At 47.2% G+C, this 23,052-nt stretch overlaps 1 protein-coding gene across 11 annotated transcripts in view; it reads right to left on the bottom strand.

Moving 5' to 3' along the window:
- ZNF740 (zinc finger protein 740) overlaps window positions 1-23,052 on the bottom strand; it is a 195,305-nt gene that overhangs the window by 69,038 nt on the left and 103,215 nt on the right. For all 11 annotated transcript variants that reach the window (XM_078687438.1, XM_078687405.1, XM_078687430.1 and 8 more), the window contains one exon: window positions 2,602-2,688. In XM_078687438.1, the coding sequence (XP_078543564.1) occupies window positions 2,602-2,688 (87 nt within the window). The remainder of the gene's footprint in view (window positions 1-2,601; window positions 2,689-23,052) is intronic.

Below are 23,052 nucleotides of genomic sequence, written 5' to 3'. Positions count from 1 at the left end.
GATGTTTTCAGGGTCTGGCGCCGATTCACGCGCCGACTGTCGTGCAGCGCGTCGAAGGCGGAGAGTTTTCTTCGACCTGAACTTCGAACAGGCCATACAGCTGGCCTCGTCGTGGTCCGGTGAGAGACATTTGTTGCACACCGGGTACACGTCAATGTGGGGATATTTAGAGTTACAGACGGGGCATCGCTTGAACGGGCTCCGTTCCATCGTCGATCGTCGACGGGCCTTTGGCGTCGAAGACTAAAAAGTCTTCCGAAGTCTAGTGAAAATGACGGGAAAGCTGAAAAGCACCGAACGAAAGACAATACCGACGCCCCTAAGGCCTTTTGGCCTCGAGAAAAGAGTAACTATTACAGATTCCGAACGTGAGTTAAGAAGTACATCTGAACCCAATGGCGGAAAAAAACTATCTGAGCATGGAGGGGATGCCCATGCGCACTGTAGTCCAGGGAGGAGCCACCTATCTCGTGATACTTCGAAGACTCTTCCAGGCCAACAATGTGCAATCATCCGGACCCAACACTAGGCGGCGATCTATGCATAGATATAAATTCAGCAGCCCACATGCCTCGAACTCAGAACTTCTGCAGTGCTCTAACTTGGACGTTCCCTTCAGCAATATCTTAAATGCTTATAATGACTCACTGCTTATGCTTGGCATTCCTATGTATTTTCCAAAATGTGGTTGTCACACCTCTGATCATGAAAGAATGGTAGATCACAACTGCTCATGACAAAAACTGCTACTCATCTGTCTTTATGTTCTGATGTTTACAGAATGCCAGTGCACCAGAGCACAGCTGTGCATCTGGAATATACTATTTCACGGTGGCTACCAGTCACAAAATGACAAATTTAGTGATACTTTGACCATCAATTTTGTTTGTTTTGTTTGACCTGCAATTCCAAAGTACGTAAGCCCTAATGACACTGTTTTGTTTAGTCAGGATACAAAGAGAACCTTAAAGCTACTACTACCCATATTTGTAAAAATAAAAGGGTATAGCACCCCCTTCATTTCCTGCTTGCCATAGTCAAGTTACTGCTAAACTGAAAGAGGGAGATCCAATATACCGGGCTAATCTGTCTTCATTCAGAACAGGTCCACCAAGATAAACATCAGTGGCTTTACAACAAGGTGAATAGGAAAGAGACTAAGAATAGTATGACTATGGGCTCTATCAAACACACTCAAAAGGTGGACTCTGATGAGCCACTTTGTTTTTAAAGTTCTGAGGTTGAAAAATAAGGCTTGCAAAACATCACGTTGATACAACTGTTATTTAACAAGATTGCAAGAAATACAGTGAAAAGTATTAACCTGGACCTTTCAGCTAGGAAGGGGAATGGGCATGGGTGTTCAATCCCAGATTTACTTGCTGTGTCCAGTAGCATCTAGCCGTTTGAACATGTACTGAGCATCTAACTATAGGTTATAAATGGAACTGGGACTGGAAAATCAGAATGATGCACCATGTAGGCAATATTCACATGTATGTGGCTGACCCTTGGACACAATCTCTGTACTTCTTTATGGGATTTGAAGGATCTCCAAATTCAGGCCAACTGAATGAAGTCAGTTCTGAGCATGTTGCAGGAATGGATGCTGGGGCCACATCCTACCTGCAACCATTTAGGTTCCTAAAGGAGAATTCAAATATCTGGGCTCTGTGACTAAAAAACACAAGGCTGGGCTCAAAGAAAGTATATAAGGGTGGTAGGTCAAAGAAAGTAAACAAGGCTGGGCTCTAGGAAAGTAGCCTGGACAGAGTACTGCCATATTTTTAGTGAAGACACTCAACACTGGGACAAACTTCCTCTATCTCGTTGGGACAGGGAGATTCTGTTCAAGATGATGCTTTGATCTCTTTGCCAAGAGTTCTCCAATCTGGGAACCAAAATTTTCCAAGGATAGACTCTGCGTCCGTCACACCACAAGCATAAATGGGTGAAGAGACAATGTTTGCTTTCTAAATTCAATGTCAGACTTCTGGGATGGCTATAGTGTGACAATCTCAGAGGTGTTAGACATCAATTACATTTCAGAAAAAGACACCCCCACTGAAAATTTGATGGTAGTGGAAGCTGTGAGAGTGAAAAGGAATAGGCGCCTGTCAAGACATAGAATTGAGCGCAAAGGGTGAGCCACAAGAAAAGAGTGGACCCTCTGAAATGGGGGAGATGGGGAGGGAGCATGGAACCAAGATATTCACTTTAGACACTACTGAATGCAAACGTGGAGAGACTGTGAGAATGTACACACGAGGGAGACAAGGAGGGTGCCAACAGTTTCTTAAAGCTGACGCTAGCAATGTCCCTTTTCAGACCCCTGAGTAAAGGGGGTATCCTTCACACATATTAAAGCTCACTGTTTTCAGAAAGACACGGGCTGCAGGGCTAAGGTGTGAAATATGCCTTTGTGCATGCTAGAAAAATAAAACAAAGTAAAATTGAAAAGTGGTCACCCATGTGACGTTACTGGCTTAGTCAGGAGCATGGCTTATTTGAGCTAAAGTACAACTCTGTAGCTTAATAGCATGCAGTTGGAAGGACTACTTTAAATTGCATTATTTGGTGTCTTATAGTACGATTACCTGCCTTTTTATGACTCTTTTTTGGTGGTGAGATTGGAGATTTGGGTTCCTCTTTCAAATCAACAGCTTTCTCTTCTTCTTTTGGAAGTCTCTGAAGAACAGAAGAAAAATAATAATTTAGATATGGATTTGCTTTGTAAAACCCCACTAGGCAGTGTAACTACCAATCCATAGCTGTTTAGTTAACTAAAGAGTAAAAAAACATAAAACTATCATATTGTGTTCAGATAATACCACAATGAATCAAATTCAGTCTTCAATATTTTATATTGGAGATTTAATCAGTATAATTCTTCAAACAATCCTACTGCATTAAGAAGCAGAAACAACTTACCCTTCATAAAAATTTGCCCTAATTCTCCTCATTGCAGTGGACAAGACATTCACATCCACCACACTACCTCTGCAGTGCATTGAGCTCTATTGTCTCATGCAAGGCACAGTGGGAGGAAATGCTACTGAGATACGCACCAAAAGTATTTTCTGTTTAAAAAGGAAAGCCAGGGCGCGAAACAAAGCTTCCCTAGAGTCCAGAGTTTTTTATTTTGCTTTTTTTAAATACTTAAGTCAGGTCAAGTTTATTTGCAGGTACGTAAAAATATAAACTACAATTTCTAATCTACAGAATTACAGATGGATAAATAGTGAATTACAGCGATGTCACAGAGGGTTGTGAGTGACATCAAATAGACAACAAGCATGAAAAACAAGTAATGCCTTATCTGCTAGAGAGTCTACCAAGCTGCAAATGTATTACCTGAGAATATTACCCAGGCGTCAGACAGGATCCAAAACCTCTTGCGCAGTACCTCTGGTGTCGGTAGGTGGCATTGTTCTGCATTCTGTCCATCACCTGTTGTTTTTGCTTTTGTCACCCCGAGTGGGACGGGTATGCTCAGACGTGAGTCCCGTGCTCTCCATGCCACTGGAATCAAGCTATCCAGGCTGATGAGGGCTGAAAGCCCGAAACCGGTCCTTGGATGCTTGTTTCCAGTCCAGGGAGGACCTGGCTTGGCAGTTCGGGCTAGACTGTTCCCATGGGGCACAGGGTCAAGGCTGATTTGCATATAGCTGGGTTCAAACTGGAAAGGCATGGTGAGCAAAAAAACAATGGATTTAGGCCCAGATCTCTGTACTGGGGTGAATGTATGACATTGTTCTGCATTCTGTCCATCACCTGTTGTTTTTGCTTTTGTCACCCCGAGTGGGACGGGTATGCTCAGACGTGAGTCCCGTGCTCTCCATGCCACTGGAATCAAGCTATCCAGGGTGATGAGGGCTGAAAGCCCGAAACCGGTCCTTGGATGCTTGTTTCCAGTCCAGGGAGGACCTGGCTTGGCAGTTCGGGCTGGACTGTTCCCATGGGGCACAGGGTCAAGGCTGATTTGCATATAGCTGGGTTCAAACTGGAAAGGCATGGTGAGCAAAACAACGATGGATTTAGGCCCAGATATCTGTACTGGGGTGAATGTATGACCTTGTTCTGCATTCTGTCCATCACCTGTTGTTTTGGCATTGTATGGCTCCACATTGGCGATAGATCCGAATGTCCATGCAATAGTGTTTAGTGATCATGTGCAAAGACGCCCATGTCGCAGCCTGACAGATAGCCAGGTTGGGAACTCCGCTAGCTAACGCAGAGGCCACAGCCTTGGCTCTGGTGGAATGAGGATGCAAGCCCTTAAGAGGTTGCTTCTGTGTTGCAGATTTCAACACTGAGCACAATCCATTTTGATATGCATGGTCCTTTTCTGCAAAGCCTTTCCTTTCTTTGCTCTGGTGAACACAGTGAAAAGTTGATCATTCACCCGGTGTTCTTTAGGAAGATCAATGTAGAACAATAACGCTCTTTTGGATCCAGGCAATGTAGTCTCTACTCCTCTTTGGAAGGAGCCAAGAAGGTCGGCAGACGGATGAGTGTCACCACTTTCAGTAAGAGAAAGGCATATGTTCTCAGAACCGGTTTATTTGGAAACAATGTAGTGTAAGGAGGGTGCAAGGAGAGTGCCTGCAGTTCGCTAACCCTCTTGGCCGATGTAATGGCCAATAGAAGAAGTGCTAAGGGTTAGAAGACGTAGACATGAATTGTACACTAGATCTAAGGGCAAGCACAACAAGAACGTCAATACCAGGTTAAAGTCCCATTGGGGCATGATAAAGGGTTTCGAAGGTAACTTGTGTTTCCAGTCCTTTTAGAAAACAAGTCACAACAGGCGAATTAATCGGGAGGGCTGGTCTAGCATCTATAAGAACACATAGATGGCCGAAAGAAACCCTTTAACTGTGGCCATAGCAAATCATTACCAGGCAAAAGAAAGAATAAATAATAACAGTTTTGATCAAGGTGCGGAAAGGAGATCAACATTTTTGGTAGTTCACTAAGCCTGAAAGTAGCCCCATCAGCAGGCGTATACATGTCTTGATTGAGGGACGCCTGTCTGCCAGATTGATATGAAACACTTCAGCAGGAAGGTCAAAAATCTATCAACTGCCACTGCTCCATCTCCAAGCATGAAGGTGGGGCATACACAGGTTCGGATGCAGGACCTTGCCCTGTTGCTGTGATAGAAGCTCCTCCCGAAGGGGAACCCTGATCTGACTGATGGTCACCGAAATCCAGGGTTGAGATTGAAACATCAGAATTCTAGTCGGAATATCCTGGACTCAACACTCCAGAGGATAGGCCCAAAACTGCTGTGTTTCTAGAATGGCTCAGATGAAAGGGGGCATTTGAGAAAGGAGTCAGATGTGACTTCAGCATGTTGATAGTGAACCATAGCCAATGCAGGAGGTCTGTGGTAGTCTGGAGGTGAGAGAAAACTGTTTGGGTTGAGTACACCTTCAGCATCGAGTTTTGGAGGAAGGGGAAGACTGTAACCCCCGACCACGGCACAAGTGCTGCAACTACCATCACCTTGGTGAGCACCCAAGGGATGCTGGTGGGCCAAAAGGGAGCCCAGCAAACTGAAAATGCTTGTGGACCAGTGTGAAATGCAAGTAATGCCAGTTGACAGACATGATGGGTATATTAAAGCAGATGTCATGTAAGTCCAGCGCAAAATCAAGTCTCCAGGGTAGACAGAACCTGAGTCAACATGAGCATCTTGAATTTCCACCTTCTTCAGGAAGAAGTAAAAGGTGCAGGTCTAAAATAGGGTAGAGGACTCAGTCCTTCTTTGGCACCAGAAAGGGAATAGCAGCCACACTTCTAATGCTGGCACTTTTGGCCAAAAGACCCTGCGCTTCCTGGAAGAGCAGGGAGAGGTGGCCCTCCATCAGCCTATTTCGGGATGGTGGCATGGTCAGCGGGATTCTAAGAAGGGGAAGGAGTAGCCCACTGGGCAATTTTAAGTACCCACTTGTCCGAGGTTATGGACTGCCATCAGGGCTGGTGATGTCAGATCCTGTGCCCATGATGGTAAGGGGACAAATGAAAGAGCTTTTGAGGCTGTGGCTGCCAGGGGGTAGGGCCTTTTGTCTGTGAGTCCCACAGGCTATATGGGAGCCAAGCTTCACGGCTCTAAAAAGAGCTGGTGAGCCTGTTGGCCTTGGTGGCTGAGCGGGAATGGATGCAGTTGGTAGCCCCAATGGCGAAATGCAGAGTGGGGCTGGTGTGTGGCTGTGGATATCCCCAACAACCGGATAGTGGCCCTGCTGTCCTATGCCTTGAGACCAAAGAGGCAAATGCCATTGAAGGGCCTGTCCATAGGGATGCCTTGACATCTGGCGAAAAGCCAGTAGATCTCAGCCAGGTGTGGGGTCTAAGCCCCACTGATGAAGCAATTGTGTGCCCAGCAAGTCGGTCATTCAAAGCAACGAATTGAACATTGCTGTGTCTCAGACATCGGCAATAGACTGGGTCTGAATGGCTCGGGCCTCCTCCGAGACAATAGGCAGCACTTCCGCTACTGAATTCCAAACAGTGTGGGTATATTGGACCAAGAGGCACATGGTATTCACTGGCCACCGTGCAAGTCTGCTAGATGAGAACATCCTTTTGTCAAAAGTATCCTGCATCCTGGATTCCCTATCTGGTAGTATGGAATGTGCCAGAGCTGACGTTGTGGCCTGGACAACCTGATTTCATGGGGTGGGGGCGCAGGGTGAGGAAAGCTGGGGCTCCAGGAGCTGGGTGATGGCGGCGGGCACCTGTCCTGTGCACAGGAGCCCCTGTTTAGGGCTGGGTTCTAGCAGGACGTCTATGAGGGCTCCATTAAAAGGGAGGAGATGTTCTGTGGAATCGACTCTCGGCTGCAGCACATCTGTCATGACATTCTTGTGGAGTGCCATTGAGTGCAGCGTACGGTCCAGGACCTCAGCTACCCTCCTCATCACCATGGCAAAAGAAGCTCCTTTGTGCATAGTCACATAAGGAGGAGAGACTAATCCAGTGTCTGGGAAGATGTTCAGACCACTGGAATCTGCTAGCTCGTCATACCAGCTGTTCAGGCTCATCCACAGTGTTGTGGTCACCATAAGGATCCTCAGATTCTGTCCAATCATACTCCTTCCTGGGCCTGTCAAAAAAAGCCAGCTTTGGCTCAGACTCGTACGGTCAAGTTACAGCTGGCACTGGAGTTAATGTCATGTGACGCCGGTCCAGCTCCATATCAGTATCGGGTATGATGATGGGGTTGGTGCGCAGTCAGTGAAACGGTCTTCGGGATAGGTTGCGGTCTTGATCCGAGCCGTTCCGGATCCATCACTGGATCCACAGGGCCCGACTGCTTCCAAAGGCTGCCAGCAGGAGTTATTAAAAAGAATAAAAAGTGGTATGATGCTGCCAGCACTGACTGCGTCATAGCGTTTTGTTCCTAGTGGCAAGTGAGAAATGGCCAACACAGACAGTGAGGGGGCAGACAACAGGATAAGGTAAGAGATGGGAGGGAACAGGCGACATGGACAATGGGAGAGCGGTAATAATAATAATAATAATAATCCACATTTGTATAGCGCACAATCACCCGTTAGGGTCTCTAGGCGCTGGGGGCCGTCGGGAAGATTAAGCAAGCTATTGCCCAGAGTCGCATGGTGCTGGGCTAACCTGCCGCCGGAGCTGGGGATCGAACCCTGATCCCCAGATTCCAGCGTCAGTCGCCCTGGCCGCGGCGCCACACCTCTCCCAGAGCGGTAGTGGAAGAGAAGAAGAAACAGGGACAACAGAAAGGTTGACCCAGGAAAGACAAATAGTACCTCAATCACACTCTGACACCAGCAGAAAGACACTAATCAATATAAAGATATACTGTATTTGGTCTATGCCCCAGGCAAAAGACGATGAAGTGAAGCTGGCATGTGCTGCCCAATTAAGAGGCAGCAGGCAGGCGTGATAATGAAGCCTACGAATTTGGAAGCAATAGGCGGGCTTCAAGTCCCTTCTACTTAACAATACCGCTAGCGCATGCACTGTCCCATTCAAGACCTAAAAAGAGAAAACCTCTGAGTCCTGAATGATTTTAAGCCTACCTCACTCCAGAATAAAAAGGAAACCTCAGAATGTGTTACTTCATTAGACAGGTGACCAGAATTGATGTACAAAATATCTGTTCACTTTTTAGCCTCGAGCTTAAGGCAGCAGCAAACCAGCAATTATTCTGTTGTTGGTCTGTCGGGGCAACCTTGCTGAGTTCATAGAGCCTAACCTATTGAACGCCCTGGGTCAGGGTGATTAAAGGTTTGTTGCAATAGAGGATTGTGTCCGGTCAGAGGAATTGCTAGGAGGGGAAGGCCCCACTCAGACAGAAGAAGCTTTATGAGTGCCTGAAGGGGCAAGAGTTTTAGGGCAAAAATGATGGGCAACACTCTGCTGCGGTTTGGGTTACAGTAATTTTCCATTGCTCAAAGCTTTAGCAGTATCCTAGGATATAACTGGTTATGTTCACAAAAGCCCTAGTAACAATAGTTTGGTGGATGTACGAAATTGAACTGATAGTATATGAGTGGAAGTATGGTGTTTCAATACTCAGGAGCTGCTGTCACTTGATGGTTCTTGGACCTGCACGTTACATTTTGGTAGGGGAGACATGTGCCTTGAGTCACCTTATGAGAACTTTTATCTTAGTTTCGATAGTAGTTGAGTTAATGCTGAGAGTCAGACAGGGCAGTTTCCTGAAGGCATTGTGTGGAATGTTTTTGAGTCAACAATGGGTGCTAATACAGCCTTTTGCCATAAGTCATAAGGTCCTACTGTGATACAAACCAGAAGAAAGATCAGTTTAAGTGAATTTTGGTTCCTCCTAGGTTAAGAACCACTTGTGTTCTGAAGTACTGATTTGATTTAGCTTGCTCTCTAGCAGTTGAGTTGATAAGGACTATTGGAAAAAAAAATGACAACTTTTTTTGCTTCCTTCTCCAATCTCTTAAATAATTTTCTTAATTACGTCCTTTTTTGATATCGCAGCAGCAACAGTAACATTTTCACAATCTCCTATTTTAGTTGATTCTGTAGAATTGACAATCAGACAAAGAAGGCAAAGGTAGCTCCTTAAGGAGTTTGGAATAGGGTGAATTTCAGTCACATGCTGGATTTGATTTTGTCACGTAGATTTGTTTTTGTAAGGTGGGTCTTGAATTGGATGTTTCCACATGTGGATAGTCGTTTGGCTACCGATTTTTATACCATACCGTGGATTTGTAAAGCGAATGTCCACCCAACGGTATCTTGGCACTGAGTAAAAGATGTTTACTGTCACCCAACACAACAGTACTCTTTTTATCGACCTCAGAAGGATGAAAGGCTCTGTGCACCCGCCGGTATTTGAACCTGGGACAATGAGGTCGAACACAGGCTCCAACTGTGGACGCATTAGTCCACTAAGCCACCAGACCCAGCTTTATAATCCAATAGCGCGCCAGGACCAAATGACCTTTCTGACGTTTTCAGCGACTTTACCTCCTTTGCTACTGAGGTCAAAAAGGTCAACAAGAGGGATAAGCGATGGGCAAGCATCTGCATGTTTGAATGAATGAGTGTGCTTCCTTGGCCATTTCTCCAGGCATTTGTTCGATATAGTTGCTGGGGCGCTCGAATCTGGCGCCAATGCCCGCCATGTACTGTGCTAAAAACTCTAGATGGGTGATCTGTAAATTGAAAATATTACATTGAAAGTCTAATATCTAAAGTGGAGAACAGCTGTTTCCATGTTAAGTCACTGTAACATGGCTACAGCCCCAGATTACGAAGAGTGGATGGACGAAATGGCCATGATGGCGGGCCATGAACAATTTACCTACAGACTTCGTGATGAGGGAGCCATCTTTGATGGTATTTGGGGTGCATTTTCCGTTATGACTGTCACCCACAATGAACTTCCCCCCTGCAGGAGACTGGGACAGAGTCTTACCTGAAGAGTGTTTGTGACACCATTATTTATTTGGATTATCTTTGAGAATGCTGTTCAACTTTTTCATGCAAAAAGAATAGATGATGGATGGAATGTTGAACAAATCAAACATTCACCCCCAGTCACATATCTGGGTTGAATCCATCGTTTTTTAGCACACCACGCCATTCCAGTTTAGACTCAGCCATATGCAAATCAGTCTTGACCCTGCTCCCCATGGGAACAGTCCAGCCCGAACTGCCAGGACAGGTCTTCCCCGGACCAGATACATGCATCCTGGGTCCGGTTTCGGGGTATAACCCCTCATAAGCCAGGCTAGCTTGAATCTGGTGGCGTAGCAAGCACAAGACACACGTCTTGGCATACCTTTCCCACTTAGGGTGACAAATTCAAAAAGAACAGATGGACAAAACAACCATTTCGTCCATCATTTGTGAATCTTTTCTAGGCTGTCTGTCATGTATTAGGATAATGTGCACTTTTACAATGTTTATGTTTGGATGGCTCACCCACACTTTTCATTACTAATGGTGCTGTTGAGTGATTTTATGAAATTCAACTATGTTTTTCTGCTATCCCTTTCAGCACTTATACATTTGGCGCAAGTAGTGACCCCTATACCTTCGCTATCTAAGGGCCTGATTACGCGTTTGGCAGTCCTAGAACAGGCCGTCACGCTAGTGCCCCCCTCCAGGACCGCCAAACTTGACCGCCGCCCCCCCTGCCAGATTACGAGTAAGCTTGTGGCCTGGTGGGGCGGTCCTCTGGTATTCCCATGGCGGAGACTATTAAAAAGGGACCATAATGGGAATGCCAAAGACCATTCCTGCATGGCATGGACAGTAAAGTCCATGTAGCACAGGAAAGGGGGGGCTGCACACAGGGTGGCACAACATGTACCCCCTTGCAGGCACCTCTTGGCCCTGTAGGGCTGCTTTGTTTCCTCACCACAAAAGTTTTCATGTCCGCCTCACCGCCATGAAAACTGAAGCGGTGAGTAAACTCATAATATGCTTGGCAGTCCCGCAGCCCCACCCCTAAGCATTTTGCGCCCTCAAGACTAGCACGCCAGGGATCGTGGAGTCCACACAGTTGCGGTGTTCCCAAAATGGTCTGACAGCCACAGTCATAGCACGGCAGTCGGACCACTGGTGTGCGTCCTGGACCGCCACCGGCTGTCCACCACGGGTTCTGCGGTCGAACTTGCAATCAGGCTCTACGGCTTTATACTCGGACTGATATGTTCTTTATGTATAACTAAATATAAATATTCAAACACAGATATCTTGGCGTTTTTCATCCCATAGAACTGGAGAGCTGTGGTCTCTATGTTTAAGCTAGCAATCTATTTCACAGTCATTGCTATTTCATAGGTTCTTGTTGGTAAAAGACTGCGGAGTTCTCTTTAAAACAGATGTGCTCACGATATGGAATGCTTTTTGCGTTGCCATGACATCAAGTTTTCACTGTCTTCATTTTTTCCCCAACTTGCAGCCCAGATCTTCTTGCTCTGTAGAGACTGAAGCAATGTTTTTGTCTGTTGAAAGACTCTTTAATAGAGATGTGGATTTAGAGGACTGTATACAGTTTATCAAATCTATTATTTGAGTTGTGGTCTGAGTGCACGTTCTTATTGAGATAAGCATAGTTTTTCTCTTTGTAATACCTCTCTTGGGGACCCCTGCTTTGAGTGCTCACATTTAGCAAGGTGATACAAAGTGTGCTAGGGCCAGTCAATTATGTATAGTCAGAAAAAATACTCTTGTGGGAGTAGCTTTGGGGGAGGGGAGAGAAAACTGACAGCTGCCCAGTCTGTAGTCGTGTCATCTGTGTTTGGGGCAAAAAAGTCAGCAGTTGAAAGCTGCATCATGGTGGGACAGGGACCTTGTTGCAGACTGTGCACCAGTGAAACCAAGCAGCACAAAGGGGCTTGTAGTGCCCTAGGTAGACAACAAACAAGAAGGGAAAAGGAGCCATTAGATCCAAGGGGAAGGGGCAAGGGGAGACCTGGAGCAAGTAAAAGGAGCAACATTGGTCGACTAAGACGTCAAGTCACACTGGTGCAGCCTAATCCTATTTGATCCAGCGCTACAACCTGGCCTCCTACCTTTCCAAATTCCCCCATTCTAAATCCTCTTACCTCTTAACTCCTCTAGAACTCAGAGGGAAACACGGTGTAGGGACAGGGTTTGATGTGGTCAAATGGGCTGCTGTTTCTGCAGGCACAAGATTGAGTGGCTCTTAGCACTGGTTCCTCCTCCTGGCAAATTAATAACTGATTTTTCTTTATTTGACTGTACTCCAAAGCACACACTGTGCAGCGACGTTACAGCAAACAAAGTGAAAGCTGATGGCGCCACTATGCAATGTGGAAAGGTACCTCTGATTGATGCAGGTGCCCCCCAAAGGTGCAGAAAGACCTCTAGACACCAGGAAAGCCATTTCTGTCCCATCCCCATCCCCCTCCTCCCCAAAACCAAAATTGGACAGAAAGCCCACTAGACACCATTGTCAAAAGAAAAAAAAGGGTGGGGCATCTGTCCAAGGCACTAGGAGGGGGTTTCGTTTTTATTTCAACAGTTAGTTTCTGGGGGGAAAACATGACCAATCAACTAAAATGACTAGTAGCTGAATTCAGAATTTTCTCCCTAACAGGCAACTTTTTTTTCTTTTTAAATAGGTAATTAAACAACAGTACAATTAAAAACGTTGGGGGAGAGGGGAAAGAGGGAGGTTTAATCCCACAGAGATATTTTATTTCCATCAAGATTAGTATTACTAAGGTTCATTTATCCGGGAAGCCTGGACATAAAAACCTTCTGGTTGAAGGTTTGATATGGAACAAGATAGCCACATCTTCAACAAGCTCCACGGCTACCCAGGACAATATTCTGAAACTAAAATATAAGTGAGAAGAGAGATAAAGATGTTTCTTTCGTAGCAGCTGTAAGGCTTTTGTCCCTTAAAGCTGTAGCCAAGGTCATACACACTTCTTTGGCCACTGCATCCATCTTTTTGCTTTCTTTATCCACAGGAGCGAAAGACATGAAGAAAGGTGTGTTATCCAGTATTAGGGGTATCTTTCATAGATTCACATGCCTGAATCATTCCCCGTCGTCGGGGTGGGAGTCCCCAGGGCTACATAAAAAGAGTAATGTCATAAAGACATATACATAGTAATAGGCCAGAGGCCTCTCATTAGTAACATATCCATGTCCTTTTGTAAAAAGGACCAAACCCAAGAGCCAATCAGATATCACCACCCTGTAGAACCTTCCTGGAAGGAGCCCTAGTCCCTCAGATTTTCTACAGCACGTCGTGCTAAGGGAGTCTCCACTGAGCTCTGCTCAGCTTCTTTTTATTTCTGGATTATTTCCACATATTTTTCTCAGAATTTTCTTTCTGTGAGGGATTTTCAGTTTAGCCATGTCTGATACTCCAAAAAAGGGGCTCTTTAGATCTTGTGCCTCTTGTGGCAAGAAGAGGCTTCATGTAGATGACAGGCATGAGGACTGCCTTTACTGTCTCTACCCTGACCATTCAGCAAAGGATTGTAAAGTCTGCCGCACTTTTTCAGCCAAAACTCTCAAGGACAGAGAGGGCCGCCTGCTGATATGGCTTCAGAGACTCAAGGATAAGGACCAGCCAGTCTCTTCAGGTGAGAGTGAGTGTTCCATTAGGAATATACACTCTTCTCCCAAAAGGCCTAGAACGTCATCCCCAGAACCATCATTGCAGCCACCTCAAAAGAAGACGCCCAAGTCTTCAGAGGTTCGTTCTAAGGCCATTGCTGTGAAGGTTTCTCTACAAGACCCTGCCTTCAAGAAACCTTTTGTGACGTCTTCAGCTCTGCCTGTGACAACGTCGACAGCCACCATCTCCACGTCGATGGCGTCATCTTTAACATCAACGTCGACGACTACTACATTCTCGTCGTCGACGGGTAGGTCTGTTCCATCTCTTATTGTTATCAAAAAGTCGTCGACAAGCGCCTCATCGTCGACGAAGTCAAAATCGTCATCGTCGACAAAAGCTCCATCGGCGTCGACCAAATCCTCATCATCGTCGACGAAATCGTCATCGACGGTAAAGGCTCCTTCGACGACGACAGTTTCATCGTCAATGAGATCATCGTCGTCGACACCAGCGTCGACGAGGCCGTCGACGTCGACACTAGCGTCGGCGAAGCCGTTGACGAAGCAACCATCGCCGACAACGCTAACGTCGACGACGACGTCATCGAAGAAGACACCGTCGACGACGGAATCTAGTTTGATTGTCGACGTTCCCCCGTCGACGACCACTCCGTCGACGGGCTCGACGACGGTAGAGTCGCCTCCCTTGTAGTGTACTTGTACGCACTTCAAGATGACCACGCGTACTCGCACGCCGGAATTGACCTCTCCGAGCAGGGTCCAGCCATTCCCACCTGCTCATCTTCTGGATACTGAGGACTCTGATGAGGGCTCTATGTTCCGAACAGCGACCAGCCCATCCGAACTACACGTAAAACTACATGAAAGTTCAGGTTATGAGGAACAAGAACAGGATGATGTGGAGTACCAGGAGGAAATACAACCTCCTCCGCCTCCTCTACAGCCTTTGGTGTGTCTCCCTGCCTCCATAGTGACAGATCTGCAGTTTCTAATTGCGGACTACAAGCAAAGGTTTCTGTCCACTCCTCCGCCTCCGCCAGTTCTGGCAACGTCGCCTCGGCCTCCTCCTCTAGTCCTTCAACCAGATCCGGTTCCTTCGCATCCTCCGCCATCCTCTGATGAGGAAGACGAAGAAGAGGAGCAACACCAGGAGGAAGGGGAGCTCCAGGACACACAAGACGAATGGGATGACTATGTGATTCCAGGTCCAGCATCCCCTGTACGGGCACAAGCGGATTCACCCCCGGAAGACATAGGGGGATTCCACACTATCCTAAAAAGGGCGGCGTTACTATTCAAACTCAAGGTAACGGCGACACAACAGGATTGCTTCCTTTATGATTTTAAGGAACCATTCAAAAAGGCCGTACGGTCCATTCCCATCATTGATTACATCTGGGAACAAGGGGAGAAAATAATGCAAAACCCTTCATCTCTGCCTCCAGTACTGCCCAGACTGGACAAAAAATATAAAGCTCCTGACACAGCTCCAGCTTGCCTTACTGGCCATCCAAAGCCGGACTCTGTCATTACCCAGGCAGCGCAGCGCAAGTCAAAAAATACATCGGCTGCGCCGCCAGATAAGGAAGGTCGAAAACTCGACAACATAGGGAAGAGGTTTACGTCCATGTCAGCTCTAACAGTGCATGCAGCAAACTCTTTGGCACTGTTAGGACGCTACAACCGTCAAATGTGGGCAGATGTCGCTCTATATTTGGATTCGCTTCCAGAAGAGCAGAAAGAAGAGGCGAAAAAGATTCTCCTTGAAGGCGAATGTTCCGCTTCGGAGATGATTGATGTGGCAATGGATATCGCATCCACTGGGTTCCGTCAGCTAGCAGGAGCTGCAGTCCTGAGGCACCAAGGTTGGCTTAAAGCAACATCTTTCCGGCCTGAAGTTCAGACCAAGGTATTGGACATGCCGTATGACGGTCAACTTCTTTTTGGGCAACACATCGATGAGATGCTCCAGGGTATCAAAAAGGATACGGATACCGCAAAGGCACTAGGTACCATCCAATACAAAAATCCTTCCTTTCGGGGCTCCAGAGGAAGAGGTCAGTCCTCGAGAGGTGACTATCAGGGGAACAACTCCACGTACAGCTAAAATCAGCAGTACAAACCCCAGTACCAACAAAGACAGCAGCAAAACCAGTCGCCCTACAACAAGTGAAGTCTTCCTTTCGCGGACGAGGAGGGAAGAAGGACACAGCCAGAAGGCAATGACTTCTCTCTGCCACAGGTCTCCATTTCCTCTCCACCTTGCAAAGTTGGCGGGAGAATTTCATCCTTCCTTCGCAATTGGCAACAAATTACAATGGATCAGTGGGTCCTCCAACTTGTTCAATTTGGACACTCTCTGGAGTTCGTGGAAACTCGTTCTCAAAAGCCGCCAGTACCAATGCTGCACAGAAATCTGCATCTACTGCAATTGGAACTCTCCCTCATGCTCAAAAAAGGAGCGATAGAAAGAGTCACCCGGAATCAGAAAGGCAAAGGATTCTACTCCTGATTCTACCTAATTCGAAAGAAGGAGAAAAAATGGAGCCCTATATTGGACTTAAGAGACCTCAACCAATACCTCAAAAAACAGTCATTCCGTAAGGTGTCCATCCAGGAGGTGCTGCAACTCCTCAATGCGAACGACTTCATGGTGTCTTTAGACCTTCAAGACGCGTACTTTCATATCCCAATCCACAGGAACCACAAGCAATTCCTCAGGTTCGCGGTGGCGGGCAAGCACTACCAGTTTCGGGTATTGCCTTTCGGCCTGAAGTCGCCACCACGCATTTTTACCAAATGTCTCTCTCCTGTAGCAGCGTACCTCCGCCAACAACATCACCAGGTCTTCCCGTACTTAGACGACTGGCTCGTCAAGGCACCTACTTTCGCAGGCGTGACCAAGTCCTCCAACGCTTGTCTTCAGCTCTTCAACGGTCTGGGACTTACTCTCAACGAAGAGAAATCCATCCTTCAGCCGTCCCAGAGTCTCACTTTCCTAGGAGCTGTCCTAGATACTACTCAGAGAAAGGCTTTCCCTTCACAAGAACGTCAATTGAAATTAAGGACCTTGGCCGCCCGGATTCAATCCAAAAAGTCCATCACGGTGCGCCTGTACAAATCCTTGTTAGGGATGATGTCCTCAAACATCCTGTTGGTTCCACACTGCCGCCTTCGTATGCGTCCACTTCAGGAGGCGCTATCCGCTCAGTGGATTCAATGCAGGGGATCTTTTGACGACGTAATCCGGATAACTCCTACCATTGTCCATGCTCTGAACTGGTAGCTTCACCCACAGAATCTGAGGCAGGGTCTTTCGTTCATACTTCCAGTTTCGCCACATGTGATAACTACAGATGCGTCTTTGGAAGGATGGGGTGCGTTCCTTCAGGACCTTCAAATCAACGGGCAGTGGTCCCTTGCGGAGAAGCAACTGCACATAAACCTCCTCGAGTTAAGGGCAGTCTACCTGACATTAAGAGCGTTCCTGCCCAGGATCAAAGATTCCCCAGTGCTTGTGAGAACAGACAACACCACCACAATGCACTATATAAACAAACAAGGGGGAACTCGCTCTCTGACGTTGTCTCAAGAATCTCAACGGATTTGGAAATGGCTACTTCAGCACAACATTTCCCTTCGGGCAGAGTACGTCCCAGGGACGGACAATGTCCTGGCGGACTCTCTGAGCAGACAACGCTCGGTGTCCCACGAATGGGAGCTGGATCAACAACTTCTCCGCTCTGTATTCGCCCGATGGGGCAGGCCTTACCTGGATCCGTTTGCGACACAGCACAACGCAAAATGCCAACATTACGCAAGCAGGCATCCCCAGAAGGGATCGCTAGGGAATGCATTTTCGATCGCATGGTGCAACGTTTTTTCATACGCATTTCCTCCATTTCCCCTAATTCCCAGGGTCCTCCGGAAACTGAAGGCAGAGCATTGCACCCTGATCTCGATAGCCCCAGCGTGGCCGCGCCAGCACTGGTTCACAGAGCTTCATCTCCTGTCGCTGGAACCGCCGATTCTATTCAAGTCTTGCCCGACTCTCCTCACAATGAACCAGGGGCAAGTCCAACATCCGGATCCAGCATCTCTCAGATTGTCAGCTTGGCTCCTGAGTTCAGAGAGTTTCAGAACCTAGACATTCCTCAAGAATGCAAGGCAGTCTTAGCCCAAGCTCGGGCCGACAGTACCAACAAGACATATTCTTTAAAATGGAAAAGGTTCTGTGTATGGTGTAAAGCAAACAAGATACACCCCTCTTCATCAACACCTGCACAAATTCTACCTTACCTGCTCCAATTGGCGCACTCAGGATTGGCCCATGCTTCTAATAAAGTCCACCTGGCGGCCATATCTCGGTTCAGGCGTTCGTCATCTGGTACTTCCCTCTGGTCCAATAGACTGGTTAAGCAATTTCTAAAAGGCCTGTTCAGGACATTCCCTCCGGTGAGAGCTTTACCACCCACCTGGCAGCTAAACATTGTGCTTTCTCAACTGATGAAACATCCCTTTGAGCCAATACACAGAGCCGACATCAAATACCTGTCTTGGAAAACCGCTCTCTTACTAGCGCTCACATCAGCAAGGCGTGTAAGTGAGCTGCAAGCCTTCTCTATTCAGGATCCTTTCCTGCAGTTCAAACAGGACAGAGTTATTTTAAGGACCAACCCTAAATTCATCCCAAAGGTTCCGTCTAATTTTCACCTGAATGAACCTATAGTCTTGCGGACTTTCTTCCCAAATCCACTTTCCGCAGCAGAGAGGTCTCTCCACTCTTTAGACCTCAAACGTTGTTTGAAGTTCTACATTCACCGAACAGAACAGTTTCGGAAATCCAACCAGCTTTTTGTTGCCTTCAGCAGGCCCAGAAAGGGTCTTCCATTAACTAAGCAGAGCATTTCTCGTTGGATCTCTGCAGCCATTACTTTCTGCTATTAACAGGCAGGTCATCCTCTGCATTCAACCAGAGCGGTCTCCACTTCAATGGCGCTCTTTGCAGGAGTGCCCATTATCGACATATGCAGAGCGGCGACATGGAAGACACCACATACGTTCACCAGGCACTACTGCTTGGATTCTGAACTTATGAAAGATGCAGCAGTTGGACAAGCTGTGCTCCGTCATCTATTTCACTAGAGGTGAGCCTTCTCTCTTTCATCCCACCTTCCTACGGTCTACTCGCACATTTCTCTTTTATATGGTATTTTGGTACTTGTTATATTTCACAATTGGTATTCTAATATCGAGTGATTTTACATGTTGTACCATACGAAATGTGCTGGTGATTGCTTGCTACTCTGATTCAGGCATGTGAATCTATGAAAGATACCCCTAATACTGGATAAGAAATGTGTTACTTACCTGTAACTGTATTTATCCAGTATTGGTATCTTTCATAGATTCACATGCAACCCACCCACCTCCCCTGGAAGGGCTCACCTTGGTTCTCTCAGTAGGTACTACTTAGCACTGTGCTTACGAAAATCTGATGGACTAGGGCTCCTTCCAGGAAGGTTCTAGAGGGTGGTGATATCTGATTGGCTCTTGGCCAAAGTTTGGTCCTTTTTACAAAAGGACATGGATATGTTACTAATGAGAGGCCTCTGGCCTATTACTATGTATATGTCTTTATGACATTACTCTTTTTATGTACCGGGGACTCCCACCGTGACGACGGGGAATGATTCAGGCATGTGAATCTATGAAAGATACCAATACTGGATAACTGCAGTTACAGGTAAGTAACGCATTTCTTACAATGCTTCTTAGCTAGAGACAATAGGAAAATTAGGAGGAGTCACGCTTAAGGAAGACAAGTTAAAATCAGGAGGCCTGTTCTGCTTCTGTCTATCAATGGGTTTAATGGGAGGCTGCAGTCAAGAAGATGTGCATTGTAAGATCCAAAATATATGGTACAAGGGATGTCATTGGTTTGGCCTGTGGTTTCAGAAGCAAAGTCTTGAAAATAGCAGATTTCGTAGAATGGTGCAGTTGAACAAGTTACTTACCTTCTGTAAAGATATATCTGTAAGAAACATTAGTTAGTTATAGATTCCTTACCTTAGAATTACCCTCAGTCGTTAAACGGGATCCGGAAAGGTTTCAGCAGTACCTCTGTGCATCGGAAGGTGGTGTCGCGATTGGCTCCGTGTTCGTCGTTGGCATTGTGTCGCCAGGATGACGTCGCGGTAGCTACTTAGATGCCACCCTCGCGTGCTGACGTCAGTTCTGTACACGACTTTCCGCGCCAGAAACGCAGAACCATGCAAGACCCTGACCACTGGTGCACAAAACTAGGGCTCTGAAAGGATGTCCTTACCCCTAGAAATCAGTTCGCAGAACGGGGAGGATGGGTGGGGTGGTAAGGAATCTATAACTAACTAATAGTTCTTACAGATATATTGTTGCCAAAAGTAACTAAGTTGTTCATCTGAAAGAAACACATTAGTTATAGATTCCTTACCTTGGAATAGATACCCCAGCAATACCAACCCCGGAGGTGGGTCTGCAAACCAAGATCACACCAGAGAGTCCTGGAGAACCGAACGGCCAAAGAAGCCATCTCTCTGGACTTGACTGTCAAGGCAGTAGTGTTTCATAAAAGTGTGCAATGAAGCCCACGTAGCTGCCTGACAGATGTCATTCAGAGGAACACCTCGTCCCAGAGCAGTGGTTGCTGCTGTCGTCCTGGTGGAATGGGCGCGCAGCCCCACTGGAGGCTCCTTCTTCGCCAGGAAACAGCAGGCTTTGAAATACAAAAGACCCATCGGGAGACAGTCTGCTTGTGTACGGCCTGACCTTTCTTGGCGCTCACGTGCCCAACAAAGAGCTGGTCATCCACCCAGAACTGTTTGGTGCGATCCAGATAAAAGGAAAGCGTATGTTTTAGGTCCAGACGTTGGAGCCTCTCTTCCTCTTTCAGAGGATGCGGGGGCGAAAAGAAGGTGGGCAAAGTGATGGTCTGCCCAATGTGAAAGGCAGTAACAACCTTGGCCAGGAAGGATGGACGAGTCCTGAGAACTACCTTCTCCGGATGGACGGAAAGGAGGCTTGAGTTCACTCACTCTTCTAGCAGATGTGATGCCAACTAGGAATGCAGTTTTAAGTGTCAGAAGTCTCAAAGGACAGTTGTTTAGCGGCTCAAAGTGAGCGCACATCAAATAAGTTAAAACTAGATTCAAGTCAGAAGCCTGCAGGTACGCCGGTCCTGCCGATTCTTTGTTTTGCCGGGCTCCTCCGGTCCCTTCACTCACTCGTTTTAAAATATTGACTGTTGTGTGCTGTAATTACTTTTAAACTTTCTTTGGTCCACATGCATTTGCTCAACTAACTGTGGTGTGCCGCTATTGAATTTTAAAACCCACAATTTTAACTTTTACATTTGCACTGCCCCTGCTTAGCCTGCGCCATTTGCTCCTCGGCCGGCTGGTCGAAGGGCGGAGACTGGGCGGTTAGCTCTCTAGTGTACGGCCATCTCCCTTCTATTTTAGCAGCATGCCGTGGGCTCCGCGCAACGGACGTGCCCCTGGCGCGCCAAAGGCAAGCCCGTCTGCGCCCGTCCGCGCCAAGTCGGCACCGGGGATGCTGCCTCTCTCCAACCAGAGTCTGCGCTCAAATTAAGGTACTCAAGGTGGGATTTGCTGGATATTGGGACGAGAAATCCACCACATTGTGTACACATCCTGAAAGAAGAAACTCTGTTCTATAAAGGGCTCTTCTCATGTAGTTGGTGTGGCCTCTGTTCTAAGGGGGTTGAAGGCACCAGTCCCTCCTCTTTGCGTACTAAAGCCCACTTTACGCAACGGAAAAGGTCGTGGCAAGGTTTCCTCCTCAACTCCAGGTCCTTGATTAAGAATAATGTTGCATTTAAGGACTTTGTACTCCAACATGTCCCTGACTGGGTTTTTCTCACCGAAACCTGGGCTAATGACTTTTCTGGTCCCGAACTGGTGGAGGCTATTCCGTTGGGGTATTCCCTTACCAGACTGGACAGGGAGGGCCGACGTAGGGGAGGCTTACGCATCCTGGTTAAGGATACTTTGACCTGTCGGTCAGAACCGCCGACATTAGCCCTTGATCCCTATCAGGCACTATATTTCTCTATAAATTTCACCATGGTGTTGGACAACATACGAGTTCAGGTGGATGCAGGGCATACCACTCTCCTTATTTTACTCGACCTCACCGCCGCATTCGACACCCTTTCTCCTTTGAGACTGGTGGAGCGTCTCAAGGAGATAGGGGTTAGCGGCTTGGCTCTGGACCTCCTCAAATCATTTCTTAGTCAGCGGTCTCAAACCGTCAGAATGGGTGATTTTTACTCTGAGTCCTGCCCCCTTGTCTGCGGAGTGCCTCAGGGCTCGTCACTGAGCCCCACCCTTTTTAATATCTATGTGGCCCCGTTAGCAAGGGTGGTGCAATCTTTTGGACTAGAGGTGCTGTCCTATGCAGAAGACACGCAGATCATGGTCTCTATCGCCCAAAAGACCAGGCATTCTGCGCAAAACTTTAAGAACTGTATGACAGCTGTCTCGTCATGGATAGTTCAAAATTACCTCAAACTAAATGGTGAGAAGACGGAGGTCCTGATCTTTGGAACAACTCTGACATCTGGTCAAGCGACTGGTGGCCCAACTCCCTGGGCACATGTCCCACTCCCGTCACCCAGGGGAAAAATCTTGGAGTGGTGGTGGACGACGGCCTTTCCATGTATCGCCAGGTCTCAAGAACAGTGGCTACCTGCTTTGGACTCATTCGAGTGATAAGAAAAATCTCCCAGTTTTTGTCTATTGAAGCCCGAAAAAAGGTCGCCGTGGCCCTAATATTGGCCAGGCTGGACTACTGCAATGCTCTTTATTTGGGAATAGACAAGGGCCAGCTGCGCCGCCTACAACTGGTACAAAATGCCGCTGCTAGGCTGGTAATGGATCTTCCCAAGCGTCACTCGGCCTCCTCTGCTCTCCGTTCTTTGCATTGGCTCCCGGTGGACCGTAGAGTCTTGTCTGAAATATATACCTCACCTACAATGCATACTACGGACACGGCCCTGTGGGCATGAAGAATATTTTCCACAGGTACGCTCCCTCTAGGAATCTCCGATCAGCTAATAAAAATCTGCTCAAGGTTCCCAGCAGATTCAAAAAGTTGAGATGGGGGGGAAGAGCCTTTTCACAGGCTGCGGCCAAGGCGTGGAACGCTCTCCCCGTCTCGGGCCAGCATGTTCACTCAATTTTCCGTAAGACCCTTAAGACCTGGTTGTTTCCTGCGAAACGAGTCTGAGTTTGTATGCTGGCTGTGCCTGTAGGCTCGTCTGCACAGAGCGCCTTGATGCCCTTGGGCTTAGTCCGCGCTTTACAAATTCCCTTTCATTCATTCTTCAAGTCCAACTGAGGCATAACGGAAGGAATAGGAGGAAAGAGATGAGGTATGCCTTTCAAGAAACGATTG

Source organism: Lissotriton helveticus, chromosome 1_1 (assembly GCF_964261635.1).
Source record: "Lissotriton helveticus chromosome 1_1, aLisHel1.1, whole genome shotgun sequence".
NCBI classification, from domain to species: Eukaryota; Metazoa; Chordata; class Amphibia; order Caudata; family Salamandridae; genus Lissotriton; species Lissotriton helveticus.
This window is presented reverse-complemented; position numbering and strand designations above follow the sequence as displayed.